The sequence below is a fragment of the Fonsecaea multimorphosa genome (assembly GCF_000836435.1).
Source record: "Fonsecaea multimorphosa CBS 102226 unplaced genomic scaffold supercont1.2, whole genome shotgun sequence".
Lineage (NCBI taxonomy): Eukaryota > Fungi > Ascomycota > Eurotiomycetes > Chaetothyriales > Herpotrichiellaceae > Fonsecaea > Fonsecaea multimorphosa.
The window spans coordinates 1,128,448-1,141,324 of NW_015971636.1; the positions used below are offsets into that span (position 1 = coordinate 1,128,448).

The following is a 12,877-nucleotide window of genomic DNA, read 5'->3' on the forward strand; positions in this document are numbered from 1 at the left end:
TTTCCACCCTTAGAATGCTGTCACGGCTACTAATGGACCTCCCCATGAGTTGCTGCAAAGATTGTAAAGAGGCTGCACAATGGCTCGAGTCATATCTCTCTCAAAAGACGGGTCCTGGGATTTCAGCTTCTTTGCGCCAAAGCCTCCTGCTCCCTTTACCATTTGGTACAGACAAGCATGGACGACGTTGCTGTAAGCCTGACACTCGTGGTCGACCACGAAACCCGTATCTAGGAGGTGACGAGCAAGTAAGAGATCTTGCAAATCTCGGTCTGAGCTTGTTGGGCCATTTGAATCCTGCAGACTCGCAAGACGTTTGCCGGAGGCCAGTTCTATCAATGCATAGCCAAGGCGAGCGAGAATTGGCTCAGGTAGAGCTATGCCGAGATACTGAGAGGCTGTCTTTCCGCTGGGCACACTTGGTTGATGAGGCCCTCCGAAGGACTGAAACTGTTTCGTAACGAACAGACTGTCATCGATGAGACCTTGCTGTCGATCGGTCATCACGGAAAAGTCACCCCACGTCCAATTTGCGCGAATCCAGGGAGTCTGAAGCAGTTGAGTAATACCGCATGCCAACCGAAGTGCCAGGCCGAGCCGATGTCGACGTGCTAGTTTGGTGTGGTCTCCAGAAAACAAATCTTCCAGCGACAGAATGCACCGTGAGTCTCCCTCGGTGATGGGCTTTGGAGACCGAAGCTCATAACTAACATCATCAGGCGCTCGCAAGTATCCTAGACTCGGCCTTTTGAGGAGACTATCGGATTCCTGCTCAAGCGATCGAAAGGACGAGCATAGGTCCGTGATCTCATCACCCCTCCCTCCTTCACATTCGATCACCGACACGGAATAACATTTGGGACTGAACACCAGCGTAACAGAGCTGTTGAGAGAGTTGTTGCTCCGCACAGATGAAAGCGGATAGTCTCCCTGAGAGTGCTCGTTCTCAGTAGGTTGCGATTTCAAGGAGGAGACGGACGTCTCGCCCGAAAGAGATACGTTGCTAATGGTAGCTGAAATCGACTGAGCACTGTCGTACTTGACGGAAGAGGCGTCGTCGTTGACGGAAAACAAAAGCTGCAGTCCCGCCCTTCGAGCTGGAGCATTTTGATGTTCTTGCTGCCTGATCAAGGGGAGCTGCAATTTCGTGGGATGGGAACGTTGGCAAGAGCAACGAAAATGACTTTCGACTGCTCGAAAAACCCCCGTGGCAAAGGTCGAGCATGAGGCACTCGTCAGGGTGGGCACTGGCAATGGCCCTTGAGGGTATCTTCGCTCGGGGGAGGAATCCATCACCCGGCGTAGCCTCTCATTAAGCTGATGGATCTTTCTCACTCGCCTCTTGAGTCCTGAGCTGTCTAGACCCGACCCCAGCGCAAGGATCTGAGCTTTGAGGTTGGCCATCCTGTCGACCTATTGTTGTCAGCTTCGCTGAGACCTGGCTCCGGGCCTCTTGAGCGGACTCACGCGACCTGGCTTGATCCTCTCCAAATATTGATGAATGTGTTGCAGCTCGGCGTGGATGTCGATCAGAGTTGCGGCAATCGACCTGGTGGATTCCATGTCGCGCGACGCCATCAGGCTCGTCAGAAACCCGTCATTCTTCCATAGCCCGAATGTCTCTGAATTATTGTCCAAGATGCCCTGTAGATCAGTCCCTGAAAGCTGGGAGATACAAAGATGTTGGATCCAGTTACAGAAGATGACTTTCTCGGCGCGAACCTCTTCCAGCAGATCATGGATGACCTCGCCGGATCTGAATCTTCTGCAATAGTCAACGGCATCGACGACGAGCGGATACAACCCTAGTATCAGCCCGACCACTTCGAAGCCGGACATGTTGAAAGGTTACATTCGCCGACTGACTCGCAGGTAGCAAAGACAGATGCTCCAGCAGTGAAAAGGCGAAAACGTGAAGTGCGGCTGAGCGACGACGACCAGTCGCGCCTCCTGCAGGGTCTCGATTCGGTTTTTTTCGCTTCAATTTCACCCCTCAAGCCACGTTCCACTAACCATTGCTCTCCTCTGCCGAAGCTAGCCATCTGCAGGTAGAGCTGCTGTAACCGACATGGGGCTTGCGATAAGCGTGGGGCGATTCAAGCCTGGGCGAGACTTGTCACCCCAGTGCTGGCAACAATAGCTCGACGGCTTCGGAAGTGTTGGGCTTTTCTCTCAGAGAACCCCGCGATTCAGCCTTACTGTGCCGTCAAGGGAGTGAACAACCGGAGCCATCCTCCATCGGCAAGCACTACGTTCATCTGTGTCGTGTCAAATAATGGGCCCCTCGATACGCCGTTCTCGGAAGGAGCTTGGAGGTTATTATCAACATGCACAAATAGCTGCAGCGTACGAAGACTGTCGGCAGACGTTCGACCAGCTTTCTTTGCTTCTTGAGGCGAATCGACCGGTATGGGAGGGCAATGCCGATTTCCTCGAAAGCTTCAAGAACAGCTTGGTACATTGGGCCAACGTCCACCACGCCGAGAATGGCTCTCTTGACCATGCTCTGCGTAAGAGCTCAGATCTGCGTGATCAAGTGGTCGATCTCCTTGAGAACTTAAACCAGAAGCTGCAGAATGGCAAGTCCCATTGATCCTCATCGCCGCAAGGATATCCTATGAGTGTTCTTTCATAAACGGGCAGGCCTTCGATTGAACCGGGCCGTGAGCCTTCAACTGACATATGCCATCCACTTAGTCTTGGAGGATCTCCAGATCACTGCCACGCCTTTACTTAGCCCAGCGCTCCTCGAGGATAATTGGTCCTCGTACTTCGACCGGCAAAGCGACCTCAAGACCATTCCAAAACTGCCAGTATCAGAAGAGTTACTGAAAGAAAGACTTGGTCTGATTTCATCTGTCTTGGAAACATTACAGGGGCTCAATGCCACTCTAAAAAACCCTTTCCCTTCCGATATGTTTTCCAGCGACGTCCTAATCGGCGATGACAAAACTGACATTCAACTGGCCGCCCGTTTGTTTCCGAAGGCCCCTGAACAGCTGAGGCAGAGGCTTGGACATGCAAATTGGCTGCGTAAGTGCCATCTGAGGAGTCTGAGAGCTGACAAATATCCTGGGAGTCAAAAGAGAACGGAGGCAACTACTCCACGTTCTGGCAGAATGCAAGGTGGACGTGTCGAACCTCTTGGTAGCCCTAGTTCTAAGGATGGACGGCTGCCACCGACATTCATGCTCAACGACCAAAGGGCTGCATTGCACCGACTCGCTTCTACGACGGCGAGTGATACAGCTTCAAACAGCGGCACGGTGTTTTCAAAAGCTGATTCAGGATATATTACAAACGTCGCTACGTCAGTAACCGAATTCGATGAGGGTCTTGGATCGGTAGCAATTCCAATCCCATCTCCACCTATTCCGCTACACGCAGGTCGAAGTTTCTTGTGTCCCTATTGTGCATTGCCAATAACTGTGGGAGGGCCGAGGACAGAGGCGGAGCGTCCTGCAATGAGCCAGCGACTCGCTCAAGGACATTCCCCTTATCCGGAGCACCGAAAGCAGGAAGAGCCTACAGTCATGGATGTCTCTACAAGCGCGGAGTGGATTACACATCTTTTCGCCGACCTTGAGCCTTACGTTTGCACCTCCAATCAATGCGTACAAGGCCCGAAGACTTATGCAACGCAGGACGCTTGGATACATCATGAGCTTTATACACATTACATTCAATATGTTTGGTCATGCGAGACGTGTTCAGAGGAATGGCTGGACGAGGGCGCTTTCTGCGAGCATCTCGCATCGACTCACCATATGTCAGAGGAACATATCCCAACCGTGTCGAAGCTTTGTGTAAAGCCATCGGACACTGTACCAAGTCAGATGCAGTGCCCACTCTGCCTGTTTGATTGTTCTTTTGAATCATATTACAAACATCTGGGCGACCATCTGCAACAACTTGCTCTTACCTCGGTTGAGATCGACAGTGTTGAGACGTCACGCACCGTCTCCGTTTCTACTTATGAAGGGGACAAATTCACTCTCCTGCAGGACTTCATCCAGGAGCAGTCTGGGAAGTCACACTTCCAACATCAAAGAATAGATTCATTGGCCACTCAAATTCAAGGCCTTTGGACAGAGAAATCAAATCTGGAGCTTGGAGATGATCCCCCTTCAAAAGCGCTTGCAAGCCGGCCACGGCTGAGCTCAAGGGGCCTCTCCTATACCTATATGCAGAGGGTTCGAGAACTCAAAGTCGAAGAAGCCACGAAGAGCGCGGCCACCACTCCACTTGCTCAATGGAAGAGTGTCGAGCCAACCGTTTCAGCTCATTCGGGTCATGCAACAATCTGCACCCTCCAACCACCCTGGAACCCTGACTTCGTTGGGCGAATTGTTGACCTCGGAACTATCGACGACAGAATGAAAGAGGAGGGCCACGTCGCCGTGATTCGTGGGCCTGGCGGCATCGGGAAGTCTGCAATTGCCACAGCTTATACGTGGAAGTTCAAGAGCTGCTACTCGTACATCTTTTGGGTCCCTGCGGAGACTGCCATGGTTTGTGCCGACTCTTTCTGCCAGATTGCTTTAAATGTGATAGCCAATGCCGAAGAAGTGGCAGAAGAGGAACGACTGGTCAACATGGGTCGTGAATTTCTTGAACGAACTAAGGGCCGATGGCTGCTTGTGTTTGACAATGTGGATGAAGGATTTGACCTTCGCCGATTCCTCCCATCAGACATGTCTAAGACTCACGGGTCAGTTCTCATCACTACACGAAATACTGACCTCGACGTATCGCGGCTGTCCGACAAGACTTCGGCCATCGACTTGAATGCCCTCACTCTAGAAGAAAGTCGCGAGCTGCTCCTCAAATCTGCCAACCGAGGCGAGCCCCTTGAGGATATGAAATCGCATCCGGAGTACAAGTTAGCAGGAGACATAGCGAAGAGAGCGGAGAAACTTCCACTTGCGTTGTCGCTCATCGCTGGCTTCGTCCTGGCTTCAGAATGTACGCTGGCGTACTTCGTGGAGCTCTGGAACGAGAGGCAGATGTCGCGAAACGCACGAGAAGCCTCTTCTGATGCCAATGCCGCTATGGAAATGGTATGGAACATCGGCTTAAGAGAGGTCGAGACGGAGGCACGTCAACTTCTTAACATACTGGCATTCTTTGACAGCGATAATATCCAAAAGGATCTGTTGGTGGGACCACACGAAGATCCACTGCTTGAGATGTTGCATTCACATTCACCAATGCGGTAAGCAATCCTGGTTAGTTTTTGTCGAGGTCTAATAAAAGCAGATGGAATCGGATGACGACCAAGCTATCGAAAAGGCGTCTTATCACAATACGAAATCGTGATGGCGAAGAATTCTTGACCATTCACCGGAAGCTGCAGGCCAAGATTTTAGAGGAGCTCAATCAACCCGACAATGCGGCGGAACGAACGAAAGTTTTTGAAAGGGTTTTCTTGCTCATTCGAGGGCGATTCCCTCACCCTTCGCCAATTCAAGTTCCTGAGCCCGAGAAATGGCCCATCTGCAGACAGTACTTGCCTCATGTCCTGAGTATCAAACGACTGTGGCAGTCTGGCATTATCGAGATCCCACCTTCAGTCAAGCTAGCCCGGCTTATTTCTGACGCCGGCATTGACCTGTGGGAAAGATGCCTGACCGTCGAAGGGCTGGAGCTTCTCAGATCAGCAGAAGCTATTCTCGATCAAGGCGGCTTCCGAGAAGATCTGCTCCGTGCTAACATCCATGTTGTGGTCTCACTCCTACTCCAGGACTCAGGGATAGCCCATCTGGCCGAATGCAGAGACCGCATCGCTAAGGTGCTCGACATTCGCGTCAAGCACCAGGAGAATTGTGACCCATTTGACTACACTAAAAATGATGACATACTGCTTCACAACGCGTGGTCAGATTACGCTTGTGTCCTTTTGCAATACAACCAATACAGAGAAGCGGCTCGCATCTTTGACATGTGCTTCGAGAAATATCAACGCTGGGGACCGCCAGAAGAGATTCCATATGAGTACGCAAAGTATTACCATCACAAAGCCTACTGCCTCATGTACGAAGGAAACTTCGAACAAGCTGTTCCTTTGGCCGAGTATGGATTGCATTGGGTGCAAGTTGCCACGGGACAATCAGCAGCCACTAATAGATGGCGCTTCGACCTTGCGTGTCTGGTTCTTCAAAGTGGTGATAAGCAGCGTGCTCTTAATCTGCACAAGGAGGTGCTGGAGGCCAGGTTAAAGTTGCATGGAAAATTCGGGCTGCTGACTCTCCAAAGCTATTACGCTGTTGGGGCAGCTCATCGGTGGTTGAATGAATTGGCCGAGGCGGAGTAAGTACACGAGTCCCACGAGCTCTTCGAAAGGTGTTAATGGGTCACAGGCTGTATATGCGCAAGATTCTCGACATCGACCAAACTCGACCAGGTATCTGCACGGAAGCCGCTCTGGCACAGGCTCAATTCAATCTTTCGCAGATACTTGCAGGTCGAACAGAAGATTCTGGTGAGGGACACGAGCGGCCTTCCGGACTAGAAGCCGAGGGTTCTTCAGAACTGCAGGAGTCGGCTACCCTGGCGCAGATGGCTCGGAAAGTGCTCCTCAAACCACATCCTCTTGGGCCTTTGGAAACAGATACAGGCCAGGGTCAGGAAGGAGTGCTCGTACAGGGTCCGAATGGAATACCCAAGGACCATGAGCTCGCATTGTTCGACCACCTCCAGCCTGTTTTTGACGGCAGGTTTACAGGGTTGCATCTTTTGAGGTATCTTCGGTACCTAGGTTGAGAGAGGTAAGCAGTTGCTGTAGGGTGATTGATTGGAAACTTGGCTCATCGAATGTTGGCGTTCAGACTGGGCTGTAATACTAGGCTCAGCATAGGACCACCCAGGGGAGATTGGTTCGGCAGTGTTAAAGCCTTGAATTTCAAGTTGAGGCCTGATGCTGAGAGCCGCAATAAACAACGACGCAAAGGCGCGTAGAGAAATATCCCCCTCCAGGACCACTCGCCTGCTCTCTTGAATGCAATATCCAACGTCCCACCCTCGACTACTCCGTCCCAGCTGTTGTGTCACGGAAAGAGCGGCCTTGGCCTCGCTGGGCAAGTAATTTGATAGCATTCGTCGTCCTGAACACACTTAGCTTCTTAGCTCGCTAGGTAAACCATCAACTCAATACTGACGACGCATTCACTTGCCATGTTGACCTTTGAAAACCCGATCATGTGCCGACATCGGTTATCGGCTCAGCATTACTTTCGAGCAGCCCCTCCTACCCAACCTCCTGCATGTGTCTGCCCTGTGTCTGCCTGTGAGTTCCGTGCTGGGCGAGAACGCCCGTGGTGATGGCCGCTGTCTCAAGGTGGGTATGTGGCTGAAACCAAGCCAATCGTGCGACCTTGACGAAGTGCTGGGTACGGAGGATGGACGCTTTGGCGCCCAAAAGTACATGGTACATGGTCGACACAATCTCTCGAGGGTGTGAAGCACTCTGGGGTACGAGTACTCCGTACCTCTCCCACCCCCCGTACGACCACCCTTTATGGACTGCTTGCATATGCAAGCGCTTATTTCTTCTGCTCGAAGGCGCTTATAGAGCCTGGGCGTCAACTAATGCGCATACCACTCCAACATGGCAACATGCGACTCATTATTTGCAACCCTGGTCCATACACCCTGCATCGTTGGGCGATGGCAATGCAGCTGCCCCTATGGCGTGCAGCGGGAGTGAAAGTGGTACAGACACGAGGTAAATCCTATTCTCTGAAGCCCTTGGTTTCCTCGATCTTGACCTCACTCTGGGCTATGGCCATGGAAAATGAACGCTCTCTACATGCACAATGGGCCAGTCTGTCAGCCTCACGCAAGAGACCGAAAGGTTCACCTGGGGGTCGACCTCTTCTCTAGCAAAAGGCGTTTGGTATGCTGCATATCTGCGACATTAGTGCCTATGTTCTGGAATAGCATCCTTCCGCTCCTAGCTCCATGGTGGGGGGTGGATTTGGTCACAGAGCACGACATGGGTGTGCATAATCGTACAGGAAGTCCAAGCTGCCCTTTCGACTTTCTTCAAGTATTCATTTTTCAACACTGGCAGGTTCCCATGTTCTCGATCTAATAACTGACAAACTTCTAACCCCGGAAAGCCCTCAAGCATGGTGAGACGACCTGTAAGTCCGACTGTTCTCCAGAGCTATTGCTCCATCAAGAAGCTAATGACTGTTGTTTAGCTCGAGGCAGATCGCTCTCCTGCCGACTCATCTGCACTCCATAGGACTCGAGCTCAATCTGCGCGGAGTGACAGCGACACAATCAGTCCAAGTCAATTCACGCCCTCTTCAACTAGGAGTCGTTCGGACTCTGCTAGCCTTCCTGGGACGTTGGATTTCGACCCGGATGTGCCAATCCCTTCGATCGAAAGAGAGCCCGATGAGGCATCAAGCCTCTCTACCCACAATAGCTCATCTGCCCGCGCCAGAACGCCTTCCTTTTCTATTACACCGCCTGCCACGGAGGGAATGACAACTCCAATCCCGCCTTCCGGCACCAGCCATGGAACAAGTCCAACACCATCCTATACAGTGCTCAGCCCGGCTACGCGTACCGGATTAGAGCTTTCGGAAAGGGCAGCAGGATCGTCCAGTAGATCTGACTCTCTTCCGGGAGCTGGCCGGCACCATTCCCAATCTTTCCCTACCACTTCCGTCGCTGGTCAACATTCGACTCGAAGTCCCGTGGACAGTGTCACTGTCAGCCACGGCATTGGAAATATCAGATTGGGAAGTCCCGTGGACAGCGTCACCCACGGCATGGGGAATATCAGATTTGATACAGAAGATACACGGCCTGGTACTCCAACTCCGCGCACTTATCTCCATCCACGGTCCCCAAGCCCCAACATATCCATTGATGGGGCGCATCGGAGTATAAGATCTACTTCCCGTCGTCGGTCAGGCTCTTATGTTGACCCTACTCCTCACAATGTTGCCGAAGAGGAACCTCCGCGGGAGCGGTTCCACGAGCCAGAGTTTCAGCGAGAGTTTACCACCGCAAAGAACCTCGTGAATGATCTGGTCAATGTCCTTGCAAGTTCATCGCTACACAATGAAGCCCAGTCCCGTATACGTGCTCTGTACCTACAGGCTGTCGACTTGAGCCGCTTCCAAAAGCCCTCGGCTCGTATTGTGGCCCTGGTAGGAGACGGTGAAGTAGGTACGTGCACCTGAAGTGACTGTTTGATTGCTTTATTTCTTACCGCACGCAGGCAAAAGCAGCCTCCTAAATTCGCTCTTGGATTTTGAGGGCTTCGCTCGATCGGTTAGTTGCTGTTTTCGCCTGTGCCCGAGTCGGACTCTTGCTGATTCCACGGTCAATGACAGGGTAGCAGTGGGAAGGCGTGTACTTGTGTTGCAACTGAGTATCATTACCACGAGAATGACGATTTCGCCATCGAGATCGAATATTTCACCTTGGATGAGCTTCGAGATCAACTAACCGAGCTTCTACAATCATACCGACACTATTACCTCCGCCCTGCGCAGGAAAATGACAAGCCAGAAGGGGAGCAAAACGATCTTGAAAAGAGGGCCGAGGTCGCTCAAGATACATTCCAGGCTGCTTTTTGCAATCACCTGGCACACAACGAAAGATTCCTTCTCGATAACTCCGAGGCGACTGTGCTCCGGACATTGCTGACGTGGACTAGGGCTACCGGCTTACCGATAAGGGAGACGCCCGGCGCCGGCCCAGAAAGAGAATTCTTCAATGAAGCAAACCAATGTTCCGATCGCTTGATCAAGCTCACCTCTGAGTCGACTTCTCCGAATGAAGCCTCCATATGGCCCTTCATTCGAAAGATAAAGTTCGTGAACGCAAGGAAGACCTGTCTTTGTGGCCAGGGCAGTCAGCTGATTGTGACAGAGTTTATCTCAATGCGTATATTTTGAGCAAGGGCCTTATTCTCGCTGACCTCCCAGGTGGGTAGATACCTTCAATCGAAACATTCTTTTCTTAACATTTTCAGGCCTTCGAGACGTCAACTCGGCTCGGCTCAAGATCACCGAGAGATACCTGCTCAACTGCGACGAGATTTTTGTCGTCTGTCGCATCGGCCGCGCAATCACTGATGCTAGTGTCATGGGGGTGATCGAGCTTGCAAGGAGGGCTTCCCTGTCGAGGATTGGGATTGTCTGCACAAGGTCCGAGGTATGTGCTGAATCATTAGGACTATCTTGTTGGCCTAGCTTACATCGCAAACTCCTCGAGGCTGTCCTACTAATGTTTTCCGCAGGAAATTCAAGCAGACGAAGCCCAGCGAGATTTCGGTGGAGATGCCCCAACAACCATCAAGAGGCTGAAAGACAAGATTAAGCAGATGCAGGAATCATTAAAGGCAACTGAGCGTGAAATAAGTGATTTCAGCATCGATAGTGACACCGAAGCCGAGATCGATGAAGAAGAGAGCAAGGAGCTCGTGCGGCTTCACAATGCCGCTAAAAAGTTAAAGTGAGTATGTCTTTCTTCATGGTACATAAAACTGACACTGATATTTCCCCTGCGCAGGAAACAGATCAACAAAGACAAATTTGAGTGAGTAGTTCTATCCTCAGAATCCTGCAGACCAATGATTGTGAAAACCTCAGATTGAAGACGTTTCTTATGACTACACGCAATGAGAAAGTCACAGCCGATCTTCGGACAGCCCACCAGAGTCACATACCCGGTGGGAACTTGCCAGTCTTCTGCGTCAGCAACCGCGATTACTGGGAGCATCGAAGGAACCCGAAAGAGGAGGCCATGCCCCTCCTTCATCTCTCTGGAATCTTGCAACTCCGGAGATATTGCCTCTCCGTTGTCGCTGAGAGCCAACTCCAGGCGGCGCTCGACTACATGTTCGATGCCATTCCAGCACTACTGGGTTCCGTCGAACTCTGGGTTCAATCTGGCGCGGGAAGCCTGAGTGCCGAAAGAAAGCAAGCTATTCGAGACACCATAGAAGAGATAGAAAAGGCATTAGACACCGTGAGTTGCCTTGGTGGGGACTTCTGAGGACCTGGAGATGTCTAATTCGAAGTTCTCCAAAAGTTGAAGCTGCCAGCATCCCCTGTCAATGCCAACGCGCGGTCAATGGAACAGCAATTCAATACCCATATAGCTCGAAGCATGAGTTCGTAAGTCCCGCCACGAAATCTATCGCTAAGCTAATTATTGAGCAGGACAATACTCCAACGATTGGAGCGAAGCTGCATATAATGTTACCATAGAATGGCACGGGGTAAGTACTCTAATATAATACCAAGTGCCTTGTGTCCGAGCTAATGCGAGTAATGGCAGTGGTCTCATGGTAAGCAAAGTCCTTTTCCTTTCATTTTCTCCGGAGAGCACTCGCCGTGTGATCATGTGCAGACTTTTAAATTTTTGTCAGGTACTTACGCCGCCTTCTGTCGAAAATATGGGGATCACAGCACAAAAGCGACAGTAAGGCCCCGCTGCTGGAACCAGGAAGCTATACAGGCGATGGTGGACCAGCTGGCCACCCCATGGCGAACTTTCCGGCAAAATCTCCAAGCCTCGCAGGACAACCTGCTGAACACGATCGATGATTGCTTCGATTGCGCCATAGCTCTATGTACGATATGAGCCACCCCCATTAACCAGGTCAAGGAATGATGTGATCTGATCTATACAGTGCTGACGAAACGTTTTCCAGCCGATTCAACTGATGCCACGGCGCGCTCAATGCGGACATTGACCATGACCATGAGGCACAGACAAGCTCTTCTCATTGCCGCCGTGGAGAACCTAGAGGATGGTTTCCAGAGTGATCTATCGTAAGAGAGAGACGCAAATCCACTCTCCACCACCCCCTTCCTGGTCAGGCACCTAAAGGGCTAATATACAATACAGCGTCCTTCGAACGGATGCTTTTTCGGGCATTCGCAGCTCCTTCATTGGCCAGCTCATGGAATCGGCATACAACAGGACCATCCAGGAAAGCGGTTAGTCTCATGATGATCCATAGGCCCTGAATACATCCTCCCCTTTCCGCTCTCCAAATAGCAGCTGAAGTTTCAGCGATGATGGTGCTGGGCGGATGATGGGTTTTACCGATTCAAAGAGTGTCTGACACCACGCCAGGCACAGGAAGCGACTCGCGGCGTAAGAAAATCATCGGAGACGCGTTTGGCGACGACCAGCTCTTCGAGCGCCACCGTCGGCAATTCAGAAGCAGATTCTCCGCCCTCGCCGGCGGTCTGCAGGACAAGATCCAAGCGGCCATCGCCACGCACCTTGCCGCCGTCCAAACCGACCTGGACACGCTGAGAAACGAGAATGTGGCCCTGGAGAGCGAGCGACATCCCGAGTTCCGCAATCGGGTCGAGGACGCGGTGCGCAATATCAGACAGGAGATGGAAGGCGTTTACGCGGTTGCTTCTCGCTTCAGAGCCCCCACTACCTGAGTGGGGAAACCGCTACTGAATATGTACAAAACAAACAAGATGGTGCTCCAGGTGTTTTGATATTTCGTTTGTGGTAAATACGGAGAAATGAATATGTTACTGACAAACCCCCAGGAGGAGGACGCCCGTCCAGCCTTGTCCGGTAGATGTCGTCGCGGGCTGAAGTCCAGCCAACACAACGACCGTAGATCCATCCCAATAAATGACTTTATCTAAATTTTGTTGAGGAGAACCCCCATCTGCCGGACCGGTGGAGGAGGTACTCGAGAGAGCGAAGATTGTGCCCGCTGTTGAGAAAGACCGGACTAGTTCATCAGCACATTCGCAAGCCAGCATAGCCGTTGACAAGCTTGATAGCCAGCAGCAGGAAGAAGAAGAAGAAGGAGAAAGGGAAGGAGAAGGAGAAGGAGAAGGAGAAGGAGAAGGAGAAGGAGAAGGAGAAG

The 12,877-nt window shown here is 51.7% G+C and overlaps 4 protein-coding genes across 4 annotated transcripts; 3 read left to right on the plus strand and 1 right to left on the minus strand.

Moving 5' to 3' along the window:
* Positions 1-9: 9 nt before the first annotated feature.
* Positions 10-1,839, minus strand: Z520_01342 (uncharacterized protein; the record flags this gene model as incomplete). Its single annotated transcript, XM_016771860.1, has 2 exons — positions 10-1,413; positions 1,468-1,839. The coding sequence occupies 2 exons, from the start codon at positions 1,837-1,839 to the stop codon at positions 10-12; spliced, it is 1,776 nt and encodes a 591-aa protein (XP_016636999.1).
* Positions 1,840-2,275: 436 nt separating this feature from the next.
* Z520_01343 (uncharacterized protein) lies at positions 2,276-2,593 on the plus strand (the record flags this gene model as incomplete). The annotated part of the gene is made up of 1 exon (XM_016771861.1): positions 2,276-2,593. The coding sequence occupies one exon, from the start codon at positions 2,276-2,278 to the stop codon at positions 2,591-2,593; it is 318 nt and encodes a 105-aa protein (XP_016637000.1).
* A 940-nt stretch (positions 2,594-3,533) lies between these two features.
* On the plus strand, positions 3,534-6,762 carry Z520_01344 (uncharacterized protein; the record flags this gene model as incomplete). Its single annotated transcript, XM_016771862.1, has 3 exons — positions 3,534-5,215; positions 5,260-6,309; positions 6,360-6,762. The coding sequence occupies 3 exons, from the start codon at positions 3,534-3,536 to the stop codon at positions 6,760-6,762; spliced, it is 3,135 nt and encodes a 1,044-aa protein (XP_016637001.1).
* Positions 6,763-8,129: 1,367 nt separating this feature from the next.
* On the plus strand, positions 8,130-12,434 carry Z520_01345 (uncharacterized protein; the record flags this gene model as incomplete). The annotated part of the gene is made up of 14 exons (XM_016771863.1): positions 8,130-8,144; positions 8,205-9,186; positions 9,239-9,291; positions 9,354-9,835; positions 9,895-9,950; positions 9,998-10,179; positions 10,265-10,473; positions 10,584-11,008; positions 11,072-11,140; positions 11,190-11,248; positions 11,308-11,602; positions 11,684-11,804; positions 11,881-11,972; positions 12,112-12,434. The coding sequence occupies 14 exons, from the start codon at positions 8,130-8,132 to the stop codon at positions 12,432-12,434; spliced, it is 3,363 nt and encodes a 1,120-aa protein (XP_016637002.1).
* Positions 12,435-12,877: the final 443 nt, after the last annotated feature.